The sequence below is a fragment of the Pimephales promelas genome, chromosome 3 (genome assembly GCF_988280905.1).
Source record: "Pimephales promelas chromosome 3, fPimPro1.hap1.1, whole genome shotgun sequence".
Taxonomy (NCBI): domain Eukaryota; kingdom Metazoa; phylum Chordata; class Actinopteri; order Cypriniformes; family Leuciscidae; genus Pimephales; species Pimephales promelas.
The window spans coordinates 10,810,001-10,829,342 of NC_142771.1; the positions used below are offsets into that span (position 1 = coordinate 10,810,001).

Sequence of the window (19,342 nt, forward strand, 5' to 3'; positions counted from 1 at the left end):
TATCCCAGACAGCAAACTGACATTGAATCAACGTGGAAACGACGTCTCTCATGACATTGAAACAACGTTGATTTGCTCATCGAATTAACGTTGAACCAACGTCAGACGCGGCATTCTTCAAAGCTAAATGAAAATCGAAAATTGGTTTGCTTTCATAACGTTGAAACAACGCGTTGATTTCAAGTTGATTTTCCGTTAGTTTTGAAAGAATGACGCGTCTGACGTTGGTTCAACGTTAATTCGATGAGCAAAACAATGTCAGATCAACGTTGTTTCGATGTCATATTTCCACGTTGATTCAATGTCAGTTTGCTATCTGGGATTGCTTTTATATATATTTAAAAATAAATATATACTTCTGAAGTGACCAGGTGTAAACGGCCCCTTATCGCTTTGCTTTCTTATTAACAATAGGAGAGCGCGGGACTAGCTTTCGCGTGGCACATTAGCAAGGTCTCGTTCACTCCCTCTCTGCCATGCACGCGCCGCGCGCTATGTATGTTATGCGCGGATTCCGGGAGATTTTAATTTGCGGCCATCAGGGAGACCCTATCAATATGCGGGAGATTCCCGGAACTTCCGACGCGATATGACGATCATATCACCTCAGATCTGAGCCCCTATTCATCAAGCCAACGCGCCGCAATCTATCGCAAATCAAAGTGAAAGTAAGTCGCAGACGCTTAACACTACCATCTTCATTAAAAGTACAGAAACGAAATGATCTTACCCCAGGGCTGTTGCCGTTCTCTCTTATTGCTGATTTTGAAATTAGCCGATGATCAATAAAATGCAGCTCAAATCTGCTGCTTTCGGTGACGTGCACTTTACTAAATTTGTATATAGCGCGGGAATTGAAGATCGGATTTATATCTGTTTTGCGAAAACACATTTATGTGACCAGGTGTAAATGGAATCGTTTTGATAAGTCAGAGTTATCCGATCTGAGAAAACGCATGAAGTGGCCAGGTGTAAACAGCCCCTAAATGTTCATTGTAGTAATGTTAGATGTCCCTCTAGTGGGCCGAACGTGTAACAACAACCACGGGCTATAGTGGCATTGACGATCCATAAGAATGTGTAATGTCGTAAATATTAATAATAGGAAAAATTTGAGCATTTAATATTTCGAATATTATTCGAATATTACATAAAATAAGGAGTGGAATTCGAATAGTATTATAGAGGAAGATTGACAGCCCTATTACCAATAGAGTTCAATGGAAATTGCGACCAACTTCCGACCATAGTTGGCTAACGATGCTTTCGGGAAACGCACCCCTGAACGGAAAGCGGTAATGCGAATATATATTTCGGGTGCTCCAATCAGGATTTCTGGGGGCGTTCACAGATCACTGGAAGCAGTATTGGATCACTGATCCCAGTCAACGAAACAAATAATGATGAATAATAAAGGCTTCAAATAGACCCATTGTCTTTATTTAGCTATTCGTATCAAATAAATATAAATATAAAAAAGGAAGTATCATAAATTAACAACTCTTTATTTATTGGCGTGAAAAACATCCCATACCCTCCCATAGAGGAACAGCTTAGAGTTACCAAACATAGCATAGAAATGGAACAGAAAGTACTGTATAGTCTTTCCCTGTTTCCATTAAAGATAGATTAATCCTACTAAAGAGCAGTGAGTGACTTTCACTTTGTATTTTGTTGTTTGATTCACATTGAAACAGAAGGAATATTAGGCTGCTGTCACTTTAAGACCGAATCCTTGGACACCTGTGGCACTTATTTCCCAGCTGTTTATGTTCACTTGAGATGTAACCGAATACTCCCCAAACCGGGCGTTTTGACATATTTCTGTGTGTTTTTATCTGATTATGCGTGAAGTTCACCTTGCCTGTCCGTCTCGGAGCGTGCGCACAGAAAGTCGCAGAATGTTTACGAGACAATGGCGCAGCATGTAAAGATGATATCTGATCACGGAATTTACTGGTATTTTGGTGCCGATGTGTAAAGCCAGATCGCCGTTGCTCGTGTGCATTTACCGGTAAAGACAGTCTGGTAATTTACTGGGATTGCTGTGTGAAAGGGGTTATGGAGAACATGATCCAGGAGTCCTCAAAACACCAGCTCGGGGATGTGGGAGGCATCTAAAGTGACGGTACCTGTGACGGTGGCCATGTTTGACCCGATGGCGAAGGACTGTGTTGTGGCTCCTGCTGCGTCTGAGGCGCTGGTGAGTAACTGCAGGTATTCCAGAGCGTCCGAGTATTCCCTGTCCAAACACACACACAACTCAAATTCAGTCAAATGTGTGGGGCACCAAATGTAAAATTAAGTGCAAACAAATACTCAAGTTTGTTATATTTAGAAACCAATAGTGCCAGTTAAAAAATAAAAATGTTGTTTTACATAAATTAAACCAGTCTGTAGACTTAATGTAATAAATTACATTAAGTCTACATTATGATTTAACATTTCGACTGAATACTTAGCTTTTTGCTATTATAGTTATAGTATATAACATAAAATAAAGCGTAATTTTGGGGCAAGCTTTAAACGTTTTAGGTATGGCCGTCTCAATCGGAAAGCTAGTGATTATAGCTCTCGGAAGCTAATGATTATAGTTTATAAAGTTTTAATTACGGATATTTATTATACACAAATGCATGGCTTCACTTCAGAAGGCCTTTATTAACCCCCCAGAGCCATATGGAGCACTTTTATTATGGATGGATGCACTTTTTTGGGGCTTCAAATTTTCTCCAGGCCAAAACTCGCATTATAAAGATTGTTTTAATATTACTCCGATTTTATGCGTCTGAAAGAAAAATGTCATATACACCTAGGATGGCTTCAGGTTGAAAAAATGAGGGGCTAATTTTCATTTTTGGGTGAACTATCCCTTTAAAAGGTGCATTGCGCAAGTCTCTGAGTTTTTGCAGAACTACGCCCCCTCTGGCGATAAGCGTAACTGCAACCAGAGGACCTCATGGACCACACACGCTTGCACGAGCTGTTCATAACCAAAGGAGCATCAGCAGCACAAAGCTTTTTGTTATAATGTCTTCAGGGGTAATAAAGTTATAAATCTGCAAGTCATTTTAAATATATGAAAGGAAAGGCATTTGAGTAAATTACACACTTATGTGTAAACGGGCGTAGTAGAAAACATTGTTTCCATCTATCTCCACGTTGAACTGTTTTATGTGTTTACTGTATCCACTTATGATTGTATTATTATGGAAACATGTTCATGAACAAGTTATTACTTTGTATAGGACCCGTTTGAGCCGTAGAGCAGTCCGGGGACCTCTCCATTTGTTGAATGTTGACTCTCGTCTTATTCCGACGCCTGGCACTAAACAAAAGTTTTATTTTCATTACGTGGAGTTTGCATTGGGGTTTGGAATGAACTACAAGCCGGTCACTTTGAATCCATCTTCTACTTTTGTAGAAAGTTGACTAAAGTTGTGTCGCTTGAGTCTTCGCTGATACGGAGAATGGCGGCGAATACACAAACCTGCCAGACATAGCCAGGCAAACGTGAACGCGCATGACGTCACGCCCAGTCTAAAATTCCTGAATCCCTCTCATTTATTTTACTGTACAGGATTATAGACAGGGTTGGGGAGTAACGGAATACATGTAACGGCGTTATGTAATCAGGATACAAAAATCCAGTAACTGTAATTCGTTACAGTTACATCAAAAAACGTAGTAATCAGATTATAGTTACTTTTTGAAAAAGGGGGGGATACTTTCAGGATTACAATGGTTTCATTTAAAACTAAGTAAATATGTATTTTGGCATAATAACACTATATTAATGACTCGCGCGACATGAGTCACGTGTGCCACCTGCTGGTGACTGCGTAAAATAACAGCTCTCGACAACAATCTCCTCAGACCCGGACTGAATCACTGCTGCTAGAAACGATGCTGCTCACAGGTAAAAATGCTTTCATTTCTTGGAAATTCCGCTGCTATTTTGTTTTTAAAAAAGAAAATTCCAACAACATTGTTTTACAGTGCATCCTGTGCCTTGTTGTTAGCTTAATATGTAGCGTTTATTACTGCTTTAAAATTGTGTGGTTTGTATGATCGCAGTTGTAAGTTTTCTAGCGATGCTGGAATCTGTAAAAATTAAGAGAGTAGCTTTTTTAGTACCTAAAATTTCCTTTCATTAATCTTCGTTTTCAGTCTCACTGAAGGAGATGTTCGCTGCTAACGTAAGGGAACTCCTACTTTCAACAGCCCAATTTCAGTCAGGCAAATTAAGAAAGATCACGGCATTAGTCAACAGTTTATTTCCTATTTTATAATAAACTAATATGTAGATTGTGGAAAACTTTAAAATGTTGAGTTTTTACTATTTCCTTAGCCTACATAATACATAATAATCTATAAAACCATACTGTAGCCACTAGATTTTTTTTATTTTTTATTTATTTACTTTTTTTATAATATCTGTCCTTGAAGTAATCCAAAAGTAATCAGTTACATTACTTTCATATTCTGGTACTTGGATTACGTTACTGAATACTTTTTTTATGAAGTAATTTGTAACTGTATCGGAATACATTTTTAAAGTAACCCTCCCAAGCCTGATTATAGAGGCAATGATCAGAGAATGGCTCATTCAGCCCATCAGGCGATTGTTTAAGCATGTATGGGTTAGAAAAACGGCGATTTTAAACATGAAATGTTGCGCAATGCACCTTTAAGGGAAAGCAGACATCATCACTATTATAACCTTCTAGAAAGCAGTGCACTTCTATTCCCTATAGAGATTGGTGCAAACTAGCGCTGGGAACGACACGCACCCGTCCCCATCAGTGAGGGTCTTGTCGCCTTGAGGCTGTGCCACACAGTAGAGGGCCTTCTCCAACAGATGCTCCCGGAACGCCTGGGTCACCTGAGCCAGCGGGTCGACTGCAGATAAACACAAATACACACACACAAGTGAGACTAAGGAATCATCATCACGAGCGCATTAAAGCCTGGATTTCTCGGTTTAGTGCTGACCTGAGTTTCCCGCCTGGCTGTAGATGCTCTCCTTAGGGGTGCTGCGTATGGACCAGTCCTCGTCCACAAAGAAACGGTGACCCAGAGGGTGACACAGCCACTGCATGGCAGGAGGGACGCTCCCACTGGGCGAGAGACAGGCCTGGCGAGCGCTGCTTAAGAACACTCGCTGCAGAACATGAAAAGAAACATCATATCTCTGCAGCACAGGAACCAAATATGGACACAAGAGTAAACCAACAAAACAGCCCAAACAGTCGGACGCTCTTCCAAAACCTAGGGAGCTCTCTATTGTAAGCGCCACACGGACACTGACGTTGCCAAGTCTGGTAGCATTGCTAGCATCTTGGCATAAAACTCAATCCCAGAATCCACCACAACAAGCTAAAATAAATCCGAAGTCTGAATATAATTCGTTCAATCCTGGAAATGACTGATAAAAATACTACAATCAAGTAAACAGTGTATATGTGATGTGCTTGTTTGGAGGATAACACGGTTAGCTTAGCAACATGCTAATGGGGCCGTGTAACAGAAACATCCCAACTCATAATATCTGTTTAGTAGATCAAAACGTGAAAATATTTAGAGCATCTTGGCATAAAATTCAATCCCAGAATGCACCACAACAAGCTAAAATAAATCCAAAGTCTGAATATAATTCGTTCAATCCTGGAAATGACTGATAAAAATACTACAATCAAGTAAACAGTGTATATGTGATGTGCTTGTTTGGAGGATAACACGGTTAGCTTAGCAACATGCTAATGGGGCTGTTTAACAGAAACATCCCAACTCATAATATCTGTTTAGTAGATCAAAACCTGAAAATATTTAGAGCATCTTGGCATAAAATTCAATCCCAGAATCCACCACAACAAGCTAAAATAAATCCGAAGTCTGAATATAATTCGTTCAATCCTGGAAATGACTGATAAAAATACTACAATCAAGTAAACAGTGTATATGTGATGTGCTTGTTTGGAGGATAACACGGTTAGCTTAGCAACATGCTAATGGGGCCGTTTAACAGAAACATCCCAACTCATAATATCTGTTTAGTAGATCAAAACGTGAAAATATTTAGAGGCTTTGTTCACCACAGACCTTATTTCAGGCGATTTAGCAAAAACCCATTCAAAAATCCCATAGACTTTAAGTGCTAAAATGCTAACTCACTTCCGCGTTTCGGCCTACAGAGTGACGTCGTAACTTCGGCACTCTGTACAGCTCCAGCTTTGACAAGAGTATTCTATTGAAGCCTATTTCTGCCACATAATTTCAAGCCATCTTAAGTCTTATGAGAAAGTTTATTATGATATACCAAGTCATAATTATAAAAAAAGTTCAAATTGACATGCATATGAAAAGTCAAAATAATTGATATTCCGACAAAAGTAAATTATGAATTACTATGTCATAGTTTTGATCTCATTATCATGACTTGGTATTGCACAATTACCTGATTTTGTTTTTCTTATGCGTCTTCCATAGTATTTGTACAGCTGATCACATTGCCTTTCATAGTAAACTCACTTGACAAAGTGACACACACATACCAGAGTGTTTCATCCTTGTCCAGTGTCTGCGCAATTTCTCTCCAGAAGTTATGTCTAAAAATAAATTTGTATATTCGCAATTCTAGTTTAAATGAGTACAGAGCATATGCGCGTCAGGTTGCACGTCTAGGGGATGAGCATGCTATGCTAGCCTAGCGTACACATAAAACACTTCTGAGGCTCCGTCATGGTTAAGATTAGCATGTGTCTGACAGCAGTGCGGCTCACTAGATATTGGAGCAGGGCCTGTGAGTGTGAGAGTGTGTGTACTAACAGTAGTGAAGTGAACCAGGCGGGGGAGACTGGTTTTAATCCGTAGGGCTGCAGACACACAGATTTCTGCCAGTGTGGCCACAGGTAGACAGTCTCCGGCACACTCGGCCAGGTTGAGCGCGCTCAGGGCCATGTGGATGGCAGAGAGGTGGCTTCCTCCGAGCTTACCTGCACACACACATCAACAGCAGGAGCGAATATGATTAATGGCAAGAAGATTTGTCATCAACACAAGCTTGACAAACAACAAACGTCATTGATTTACAGTGGAGTTGTTACGGAACTGCGTGGATTTGCGATCAAATGCGTATGTGGAATTTTAAATCTAATTAAAACAGAAAAGTAACACTTTATTAAGCCTTAATTAGCCGCGTTTCCACTGCCGGGCCAGGGCCGGGCCGTGCTAGTGCGTGCCAGGGCCAGTCGCGTTTCCACTGTCACTTCCGGGGCTTGATCGGGGCTTCCTCGGGGCCAACGGCCAGGATTTCTGGCCCGTCGAATACCTTGGGCCAGAGGGGGCCAGCTCGGGCTAGAGGCGTGCTCAAGGTAAAAGGCGGAGTTTATCGGTGTTATGGAACGTTATGATCTGAAGCAAGATGCACATAGGGGTGTCCATGTTTAACCGATTAACCGTTTAAAATTGCATAACATTTTAATTTGAACAGTAGGCCTATGCCAAATGCTGCGCAACAATATATAGGCTATATATAGGCTACATATCGACGAATTTTCAGATATTTGTTTGATTTTTTTGCCCCTTAAACATTTAAAATATTTGACAAATTAATATGAAAAAATATATATTTTACTGGTTTTCTGAGGCCAAATTAGAACCTGGAAATGATATTTTCCCTGCAGTGCTGAATGAGAAGAGCCGTAACCACAGCCTACAGAAAGGGGATTTATGGGTGATTTATAGGCTATAATAAATGTGTCTGATAATAAAATAATATAAAATAACGAGGCATTAATTGTTTATTAATAAACTATTGTTTTCTAAATGATTTTCGGCTAAAAACATATCTCCATCTCCGGATGCACATTTAGAGAGAAATTAAGCTACATAAACATAGAAGATATTGGCTTTCGATTCGAATTTGTTCGTTTTAAATTGGACATTTAAAGCTTTAAATGTCCAATTTAAAACGAACAAATTCGAATGCGGTGGCTGTTTCAGGTCTCGCGCTTCAGTTCACGGAGATCATGAAGCGCGCCTTGATTAATTGTTAAAGCACAACGTTTTCTTGTTATAAATAAATGTATTTGCGAATAATGTATTATTATTTTCTGTATGACCAGAAATTAAAGAGTATTTTAAGTTGTTTCCACTGAAAGAAATGCAATGAAACTGTTCACATGGGCGTCTCGCAGCCATCAGTGCGTGCTCCACACACACTGGATATGCGCTGATATTTGTCAAAAATATTGTGTTTATTTGTGCTCTATTCCTTTTTTGGATAAAGGCGTCTTCTACATATGCAGCCTAATAAAATGTTACAATAATGATGATGATGGTTATTATTATTATTATTATTATTATTATTTGCAGACACGGAGTTTTTGTGAAATGGACGTTTTGCTTATTTTCAATTGGCAATTTCAGTTTGAAGGGTGATGGAAATGGGGCTTTAACTGCTCCGTACTTGCTGCGTTTTATTTCTATAAATTAATTTCGTTTCAAATGGGGTCCAATCAGTTATTAAAGGTGTTAAAAAATTAACTCCGTATCTCGAGGTAGCGGCGCGCACACTATGCACCGAGTATTAACCGATGGGCCTCGGTTAACGATTAATGAATAACTTGAAAACGTGCCCGCAGCCCTACTTGTTATATCGCGCAAAAAATCGCTGCTTGAAATGGAGAATCGCCTGTACTGGTCTCGGGACACTATTGCAGCCACTACGGCAGTTGAGTTAATATACATGCTATCTTCCTAATTTAAAAAATAAATTAATTCATAATACCCGCTGAAATGGGTTGGGTTTTATGAGGTTTGATCCTGAAAGGCGTGTTAGGGGTGGGGTCTGGGGCAGCGCTGTGGGGCTACTGGCCCGGCCGTGGAAACGCAAGCCCGGTGCTTGAGGCCCGAGGCCACTAGCTCGGCCCGGCTCGCTGTTAGCTCTGGCCCAGCCCTAGCCCGGCAGTGGAAACGCGGCTACTGATTCAGGTGTGCCATTTCAGGGTTAAAACAAAAATATGGCCTGAACTACTGGACCATTAAAATGAGGGAATGAAGCAGCACAACTTGGCCATGATTTAGCGCAAACAAGGGAACAAAATGAATAAGTCTTGGGAAAGAATTCTTCATAAGTGGTCATAGTATCTTTCATCTTTTATTTTTCCATCCGCATGTTATGGGCTTGGTCTTCTTTAAAGCTCAATTTCTGTAAAATGGTCATGAAGAAAAATTATGTCAGAAAACATTTTCACAATTGTTAAAGGGATAGTTCACTTTGAAATTATTTTTTGATATGTTTTAGTTTACCTCAAGGGCATCCAAGATGTAGGTGTCTGTAGGTGTTTCCACAGTATTTTCAATTTTGATATTTTTAGGTCAAACCGCTTGAGTCTATCAGTCATATAATGGAGGTCTATGGTCACCACCTCAAAAAGGAAAGTCCAAATCAAACATGATTTAATGACTCGTAAATGTAAGTACACATTGATGGCCTGAGACACGAAACGAGCGGTTTGTGTGAGAAAACGAACAGTATTTATATCGTTTTTACCTCTTGTAATAACAGTCACGTTCAAGTGATCTGAGGCCGCGGGCGCTTTGGTCTGCGCAAGTGCTGGAAAACGCCGGAAGTGATCTCTCGCGTGGTTGCGAGGAAAAAAAATCAACGTTGTCTGTTGTATCGAAATCGTGCAAGTTCCTGTTTATCTAAATATGTTTAGATCTTCACTGTGAAGGGTAACACTTCTGAAATCTCTGTGTAAACAATACACGCGCGCTTGCGCAGACAGAAGAGGTAAAAACGATATAAATACTGTTCGTTTTCTCACACAAACCGCTCGTTTCGTGTCTTAGGCCATCAATGTGTACTTACATTTACGAGTCATTAAATCATGTTTAATTTGGACTTCTCTGTGCATGCTCTTTGAGGTGGTGACCATAGACCTGCATTATATGACTGACAGACAACAACGGTTTGACCTAAAAATTTCAAAATTGAAAATACTGCGGAAACAAAGACACCTACATCTTGGATGCCCTTGAGGTAAGCTAAAACATATCAAAAATTAATTTCAAAGTGAACTATCCCTTTAAATTACCATTTGCATTGAGTAGCCCTACTATGCTTTCCTTTCAAATGTATTGCCGGTCGCTTGTTTTGTTTTTTGTGTATATATTTGAAAAAAATCATTTTACCATTGTGAATTAGCAGAGGGTAACGGCTGCTTTATGAACAATTTGAAAGTTCTGTGCGACGACCACTAAAGGCCCAAATATGACAATCATGAGCAAATGTCAGAGATAATAAAAGGGCGGCTCAACGGGCCATTCACACGGAACTGGTTTTTGCGGTTAAAAACGTGAAATGCAGGGCGGTGAAGCGAAAAAAGCAAGGTCTAGAAGGTCAGTGGAATGGAAAAAATGTGTTCTGTGTGAACCTGCCCTATCAGCTGCTCTCCACAAGGTTTCCCGATTCCTCTATATGTATAAACGTCTTACCGGTCATGTGGAGTTGGTGTAGACGGTGGTAGACCAAGGCGGCATCACGGCAGCTCTTGCGTGCGTCTTCCTGAAGGGGGCGGTTGGAGCGAAGGGCTCCGGCGCGGCTGGCTAGCCAGCGGCCCACCCACAATCTCTGCAGACACAGACGCAAGGCGGACCACAGAACAGCACAGGTCAGGTCCAGTTGAGACGTGGGCAGAGGTCGACCAAGAGCTTTGAGACACGTCCAGAGGTTCTGAGAGGCCTGAGCAAAGTCTCCCTGCAGAAATACGAAAAGAATATAGTAAAAAACAGAAGCGGAGAAAGCGATCTGGTGAACTCGGACTCCCAGATCTAACATGGACACGTGCGAGAGAGTGTTTTATACCCTGGCTAGATCCAGATCGGCCTGCTTGCGGTGTCTCCAGAAGAGGACGGACGATTCCGAGTGAGGTCTGGTGACAGGTTCCCCATAGACGAACAGTCGGATCAAAACTCCAGCGACCAGAACACCGTTTAGCAGCCACACCAGAAGAGTGGGCAACATCCAATCCATCCAGCCCCAAGAATTGGCTACACATATCAAAACAAATAAAATCTATTGTATAAAGTGCTGTATATATTTACATATTCATCTAAACGTCGCTCTCTACAGCGCTGGGATGTTCGCTAACAGTATTTCTGCATTTCAACTTCTTTTAGCCCTAAGCAAAGACTGAAAAAGCACTTTCTGCAGGTTTCAGTAAGTCAAATTTAAGACCTTTTTAAGACATTTTAAGACCATAAACATTGAAATTTAAGACCTACACGACGCATTACCAAAAATTTAAATAAGAAAATATTCAGAAAAAAATGATTTTATATAATATGTGTGTGTGTAGGTGAAATTTGTACTTTGCATTTTATACTGTAAAAACACAATTATAGTTGATCATACCCAGAGATGAAATAGCATGAACATTTTATTTCATGATTACTATGAAATCAATTTGCCAAATGAACCCAGCAAATAAAATTAGCATGAATATGCACTTTTTGTTTTAAAATACCATTAAAAATGATGGCCAGATTTTAAAGGAGTGTCTTGCAAAAGGTTAAGTCTAGTTAAAATAAAGTCTTCACAAAAACAGTTTTGTAAACAGATAAACCTCACGTATTTCAGCCTTTAAATAATCTTTTATAAAAAGATTGAGTCAAAAAATGATAAATTACTGACATTCACATCCCCTTATCTTTTATTATTAATGGTAAAATTTGGGCCGATTTTCCTGTTGCGTCTGTCGTTGCTATGCAACCATGCACTGCGCTCTCCATAACGACTAGGGTTGGGTATCGAGAATCGAGTATCGATTGGAATCGAGACTAACTTTTCGTTTTTCCCGGAATCGTTCAAAAGTTAAAATTTCGATTCCTAGTTTCGATATTCACAGTCCGCCGAGCGGAAGAAGAAACCGCTGAACAACACCAATGAAGAAGCGTCTACCGGAAGTGTTGGCATAACCACGCGAGTCGAACATGAGTACCTTACGTCGGTCCAAAGTGTGGCTTCACTTTTCTAAAAATAACGAAATCTCTGCAAAATGCAAAATTTGTGACAAAAGGAGTATTTGTGACAGGAGTATTTTCTTCAGAAAGGATTATTTCCTTCAGAAAGACCGTTGGTTAGCAAGGTTAGCTAAACTTTTTTGACCCTGCCTCTTAAAAGAATCGGAATCGAGAATCGTCAGGAACCGGAATCGAAACAAGGAATCGGAATCAGAATCGTTCAAATTCAAACGATACCCAACCCTAATAACGACAAAGACATTTTAGTAGCAAAAGGATTTCCACCACCGAGAAACGCTTGCTGTAACGTTAGGTCTGCTACAAGATTTATTCACAGAGAAGAGAAAAACACCGGTAGTGTTTGGGTGTACCGCGATCCTTCATGTTGACTGAGCTTTCAATGTTGTTACGGAAGGGGCTGATTGGTTGGTTCTTCGGTTCGTTTGCGGCATTCTGAATCTGAAATGGTGAGATTTTTTCAATTTCGCTGTGGATGCGACGCGCCTATATTTGAATGAACTTGAGCGCGCAAACCTGGTGTATGAACTTGGCAAGCTACCTCGTATCAAACCACGAGCTAATGCTAACACGCAAGCTGCGTGTTTGAACCCCTGCACTAGAGCTTCGCTTTGTAGGCTATGACTCAATACTTTTTTGCTTCTTTGTAATAACTTTCTGCGGCCAGAGTTTTGGCAAATGAACGAGGGTAAAATCTTTTTAAGACCTGACTAAATCAAATTTAAGACCTCAGATGAAAATCGAACCGTTTTTAAGACTTTTTAAGGCCTTAAATTCAAAGTTCAGAATTTCAGACTTTTTAAGACCCCGCGCAAACCCTGATTTTGCTGCTTTTAGGTTTTAAGGTTTGAGGATTAGTACCTGCTTCCTCCATTGCTAGCATACTCCTTCCCGTGTGTCCCGAGACAGACTCTCCAGAGCTACTCCAGCCGCCACACAGCAGAGATGCCAACGGGTTGAAGGACAGGAAGAGCATGGTGAAGGCGCACAGAGCCATACGAGAGCGATCCAGCATTCCTCCAGCCTTCTCCACCACAGGCTTACACGAGAGAACAGGAAATGGTGGTGTTAAACCGTGATACGCTTATTCTTCTAGGTTCTTGACCTCAGGCCAATTAATTATCCACTACACGATCACACATTCAATTGCTTCATGACCAAAGCCAATTCATTAAAGGCATGACGGGAGAGGCAGATCATCAGTGTCCGCTACCTTGCTGTCTTCTACCATTGGGCTGTCCGGCTCGGAGTCGCTGCCGTGGTGCGAGAAGGTGCCGCTGGATCGAGGCGAGCCGACATCTGACGCAGGAGGGGTGGGGATTTCTGGTTTCACGTCCACCTCCATGGTCACAAGGTCCTTTAGAGACTCTGAGGAGGCAACGAGACAGGTCAATGCAAAGACACTCACACACCCCTTGTGAAAAACAAGTGCACTTAAGGACATTTGAAAACAAATTATACATTTATACTAGTCATAAAAGTGTACTTTTACTCTAGTTTTAACACACTTAAAGGGATAGTTCACCCACAAATTTACATTAGCCCATGATTTACTCACCATCATGTCCACCCTGTATATGACATTCTTCTTTCAGACAGTTTCTTCTTATAAGCGGAGTTATATTAAAAAAATACCCTGGATCCCCCGATCTTTATAATGGCAGTGAATGGACGTTTCTGCTTTGAAGTCCATAAAAGTGCATCCATCCATCATAAATCTGCATCTATCCATCATAAAACTGCATCCATCCATCATCGGATGCACTTTTATGATGGAAGGATGCACTTTTATGATGGATAGATGCACTTTTATGATGGATAGATGCAGTTTTATGATGGAAGGATGCAGTTTTATAATGGATGGAGGCACTTTATCATGGATGATTGCACTTTTATGATGGAAGGATGCACTTTTATGATGGATATATGCAGTTTTATGATGGATAGATGCAATTATCATGGATGGAGGCACTTTATCATGGATGATTGCACTTATGATGGAAGGATGCACTTTTATGATGGATAGATGCACTTTTATGATGGATAGATGCAGTTTTATGATGGAAGGATGCAGTTTTATAATGGATGGAGGCACTTTATCATGGATGATTGCACTTTTATGATGGAAGGATGCACTTTTATGATGGATATATGCAGTTTTATGATGGATAGATGCAATTATCATGGATGGAGGCACTTTATCATGGATGATTGCACTTATGATGGAAGGATGCACTTTTATGATGGATGGATGCACTTTTATGATGGAAGATGCACTTTTATGATGGATAGATGCACTTTTATGATGGAAGGATGCACTTTTATGATGATGGATGCACTTGTATGATGATGGATGCACTTTTATGATGGAAGGATGCACTTTTATGATGGATAGATGCAGTTTTATGATGGATGGATGCACTTTATCTTGGATGGATGCACTTTATCATGGATGGATGCACTTTATCATGGATGATTGCACTTTTATGATGGAAGGATGCACTTTTATGATGGATGGATGCACTTTTATGATGGACGGATGCATTTTTATGGACTTCAAAACAGAAAAGGCCATTCACTGCCATTATAAAGCTTGTAAGAGCCAGGACATTTTGTAATTGAACTCGGATTGTACTCGTCTGAAAGAAGAGTGTCATATTATACACCTAGGATGGCTTCAGGGTGAGTAAATCATGGGCTAATTTTCATTTTTGGGTGAACTATCCCTTTAAGTGCACTTTAATAACGTCAAGTTTTATTTTAAAAGTACATTTTGAAGTATGTTTTAATTATCTTCTATTGCGATACGAAGTACACTCATGTTGACTAACATACTAACACATGTAAAGTGTAAATTGAACTGTAGTGTGTTATTAGATACTACATTTCAAGTTAACATATTTTAAAATATAGTAAATTGCATCTCAATCTTAACAAATGTCCTTAAAAATCTGTTTTAGTTTACCATAAATTCTTGTCAGTACATTAAACTTTAAATATATTATTTCAAAAGACAATAGAAGTCATTATGAGATAACATATAAAGATGTACTTAAGTAAACAAAAAAGATCAGCTAATCGCATTTAATATAAATTTAAACCGTCATAAATTTTCCTTTTCATACATAAACCGAAAATATGTAGTTTTACCGTATATTATTTCCGAAATACTCTTAATTTAAATCCTTCACATTCTGGATGTGTTAACATTAGCCAATAGTGCCGTTTCACTGTTTCAAGTACATGCATAACGAGTGTAAAAATGGTCCATTTTAATTTCACGTTGACTTTGAAGGTGAGCTTACTGTTCTTCTGGATGGACATTTTGAGTGCCATGTTCTCCTGCTTTAGTTTTTGGTTGGACTGCTGAAGGTAGCGGATGTGGTCGATGGCTTTTCTCAACACTGCAGACTTATTGAGCTGCTTAAAAGAGAATATTAATTTTACAATGACAGCAAAGACATCTTAAGACTCTCTTCCAGGTAAGATAAGAGCTGCAAAATCTGGTTGAGTTAGATCATTCCATCTGGTAGTTTTCAGATGAATTTCAAGGGTCACTAGCATGAGCAGTTTCTCTTGATGACCAAATAACCAGACTTTCTCAGACAATGGGTCTACCTTAGCTTCCGTCCCAGCCACCAGCTCTTTGAGCTCAATAATCTTGTCGTTGATTGAGGAGCGGTAGCGTTTTTCAATGGCGTTGTGGGCGGTGCGTTTCTCGCCCTTATGTGGCAGGCCGCCCGGTTTCCCGCTGACGGCGATGCGATTGATGGGCATTTTCTCGGTGTCCACCATCAGAGGAAGGGTGGTCAGGATGGTGCCTCCGCTCATCAGCGCCTGAGACGAGAGAGGGACAGGACAAAATAAACACTGAGGTCTTCAGACATTAGGCCTTAAATGTAATGTGAGAGCCTTTTTAACTACAATTTACGTTATTTAAGTGACTTTGGCAAGATTTAAATGTGAAATTTAACCCTCAGGTGCTCTTCGTTTCGGAGTCACACTTGTTATCTTCCCGGTCAAAAGTGACCGGACACCTAAAAATGAAACTTTCTCCATCCCAGTAAAACCAATGCAATTTATTTTTGTTCTATAATATTTATTCTTTTTAATTTAGTATTTTGAGACAATTTAATTGAATTTATTAATATTTTTGCAATATTTATGTTTTATTTTTGCCATGGAAAAAAAATATATATTTTTCTATATATATATATTTTTTTTTTTTCAAAAAAATATTAATGCAGTATTTTAGTTTAATATAGAGTCTAGGCCTTCAGAAAAAAATATTTTTTAAAGAAAATTAGCACCATCTGGTTACAGTATAGAGAAAAAGCGTAGAATCATGGTGTAACCACTAGATAGCATGTACAGCTCTCTGGCATGTGAATTCCCCAGCGGTTTATTAACACATTTTTTGTTGTTGTTGTTGTTGGTGGATTTGAATATATAATTGAAACAATCTCAAAAACTATTTCTTATAAAAAAAAAATTGACAAAAAACAAAAATTCACATTTTTTTTTTCATTTTTTTTACAATTTCCCATTCATTAAATAAGAAAATATTCGAAAAAAAAATGATTTTATATAATGTGTGCGTGTGTGTGTAGGTGAAATATGGGGGTCATTTTTGACCAAAGACCACAAGTGTGACTATTTTTTTTAAGACCACTTAGCATGCTCAGATCATGACCTCAATTTTTTTGTGTGTTCACATACATAATGCCATAAAAGTCACCGAGTTTCGTAACATTGTGATCAAGCTGTGATTTTTAAAAATTCAAAACATACTTTTTGTAATCAAAATTTATTGTTGTGTATGTGTATAAAAGTGTGTTTGTATGTGTGTGTGTGTTGGTGGGTGTGTCTGTTTTGCACTCTTGATATTTTAGAGCGTCACCCCTTCAATGCTGAGCACTTTTTTCTGCATCGTGGCCGATTTGTAGATTGTACACACAAAAATTCTCAAAGTTTGTGTTTTTGTCAATTTCCCATTCATTTCCTATGGTCGGTCATTTTTGACCGAAGAGCACAAGTGTGACTATTTTTTTTACGACCACGGATCATGACCTCAATTTTTTTTTGTCTTCACATACCCAATGCCATAAAAGTCACCAAGTTTCGTAACATTCAGATGAAGCTGTGATTTTTAAAATTTCAAAACAGAAATTTTTTCGGTCAGAAATGACCGAAGAGCACCTGAGGGTTAAGATCAAACGTCTTGACGTATAGCACTACAATTCGATCGACGGCCAGTTTACATCAAGAACAAGACAAATTGAAGCGAATCCGAGACATTTTTTAAAGTTTGTATGGCAAAATGTCTCAAATTAAAATTTGTATCTCGATTCCCATTTTTCCATCCTCTCTTAAAATGATCAAGATGTTTTGTTATACCATTTAAGACTTTTTATGACCTGAATTCTTTTAGGCCTTAAAGGACCCCTTTCTATGCATACACATGCTCCTAAATACATTCACAGTTCACACACATCTATCTATCTTTAATGAAGCGCTCTTGCTGTGTGTGTGTGTGTGTGTGTACCTGCAGTGAGGTGTTCTGGACTGACGCAGTGGATGTAGCCAGAGTTGTGATGCAGGGTGAAGCCACTGTTGTTACCATTGTCACATCAGGCTTCAGAGTTGTGAGCAAGAGAGAGTCCGCCTTAATGAACTGCGGCTGCAGCAAAACCTGCGAAACACACGGAGAACGCTCAGCACACACAATAAAAGGTTGCTTGGCTGTAAAATGTAAATTATTGGGCAATTAGTGGGTCAGTAAAAGCACTCACAGGAACCTGCTGAACCTGAGGGGAGATTGTCTGAGTGGGTGGGCTGGAGGCGGTGGTCAGGATTGGTGAAGTCGAGAGGCTCTGCATCTGTGCTTGGATGCCCATTGGTTGAACGTTCTGTGGGGAGGCGGGGAGATTCGGGATTGGCTGAGGAGAGTTCTGCTGAGTGACAGCTGCAAAAGCCAATGAGATCATGAGAGGAAAGAAGGGGGCATTTACACCACACAGTTTTCAACTAAAAACGGAAAACTTTTCATGCGCTTTGGGCCTTCGTTTACACAACTGAAAACAAAAACTTTCCAAGTTTTTGGTCTCGATGGTCTCGATATGAAGAACAAAAACGTGAACTTGTGAAAGTGCGCAGTGTTTCTGTACAAAGTGACATCGCCAACTACTGGCGTGGCATGAATAATACAGCGTTTTTAGTCGTTTTCACAGATCCGCGAGACCGATGGTTTTGACAACGTTGTCGTTTCCTGTGCATGGAAAACGCAAAGGACAAAGTTCTCGTAACGACCGCTTTTACAGCATCGCTGTCGTGTAAACGTACCCTACAACTCTAAAAACAAAAAAAGCAGAAATTATAACCACACTTTGCCACTAGAGGCACTGTTTGAAACCTGTTGAAATGTGAACAAGCTGTCATATTCAAGAAGTGTTTAAGATTCGGTCACACCAGTCTTTACCAAACGCCATTACTCTCTAGTTCTGTTTCAGCAAATGTTATTGTTAGATGAATTCTGTTTTATCATATTTGTCTAGGGTCTGAAACTAACTTTTTGTCACATCTGCCAATGGGTGGTGACTTAAATTTTACCAGCCATAATTTTTTTTTATCAGCCATGAAGCAAACCAAAATTTTAGGTAACAGTGAAAATTATCTTTTCTTAAATAGAAACGTAATCAAATGTAAAAAAATAACACTGTTCAATAATAACAGCTATTCAGTCAAGAGCAGAGAGTGATATTTTTTATTTTTTTTATTAGGCTGCATCACTTTAAGATTTTCGAAATATATTACAGATGAGCCGTTATTTATCAGTTTGCAACAAGAGTATTTTCATACTCCTGAGGCGTGTTTAGACCTTTATTTTGAAATAGTGATGAACATGAAAAATCATGAAATTTTTACCTCAGTAGAAACCTCAGTTTGTTCTCATGCCAAGAGTTCAAAAGATAGCATCCATTCAATTATTTTAGAGAAAAAGGTCTACCATTTTTTTTATTTAAATATGAAGAAAAAAAATTATAGATTCACCATTTGTAATGTGGCAGCGAGCTACGCACATACTTGTTCTTTTTATGTTTCTTAGAGGGTGAATTCAAATCAAAATCCGCCAAACTTCTCATATTACTTATGAATAGGAAGTCTACTTCATAAATTGTATGAAAATTGTGGAAATAATGGTTCATATCACTCAAAACACATATGGAGATGGAGGCGCCTTTATATGGGCAGTCATGGCGTCTGGTTGTCACCTAGTGGAAGCGTTTGGTACTGC

The 19,342-nt window shown here is 39.4% G+C and overlaps 1 protein-coding gene across 2 annotated transcripts in view; it reads right to left on the bottom strand.

Moving 5' to 3' along the window:
* Positions 1 to 19,342, bottom strand: part of srebf1 (sterol regulatory element binding transcription factor 1) — a 40,462-nt gene that overhangs the window by 7,158 nt on the left and 13,962 nt on the right. The window contains exons 3-14 of one of the 2 annotated variants that reach the window (XM_039675246.2): positions 17,841 to 18,013; positions 17,594 to 17,740; positions 15,667 to 15,885; positions 15,354 to 15,468; positions 13,262 to 13,416; positions 12,910 to 13,087; positions 10,874 to 11,058; positions 10,504 to 10,765; positions 6,829 to 6,995; positions 4,996 to 5,164; positions 4,794 to 4,902; positions 2,133 to 2,242 (exon numbers count right to left, since the gene is read on the bottom strand). In XM_039675246.2, the coding sequence (XP_039531180.1) occupies positions 2,133 to 2,242; positions 4,794 to 4,902; positions 4,996 to 5,164; positions 6,829 to 6,995; positions 10,504 to 10,765; positions 10,874 to 11,058; positions 12,910 to 13,087; positions 13,262 to 13,416; positions 15,354 to 15,468; positions 15,667 to 15,885; positions 17,594 to 17,740; positions 17,841 to 18,013 (1,989 nt within the window). Of the gene's footprint in view, positions 1 to 2,132; positions 2,243 to 4,793; positions 4,903 to 4,995; positions 5,165 to 6,828; positions 6,996 to 10,503; positions 10,766 to 10,873; positions 11,059 to 12,909; positions 13,088 to 13,261; positions 13,417 to 15,353; positions 15,472 to 15,666; positions 15,886 to 17,593; positions 17,741 to 17,840; positions 18,014 to 19,342 lie in introns of both variants that reach the window. The other variant, XM_039675245.2, reaches the window with a different exon arrangement.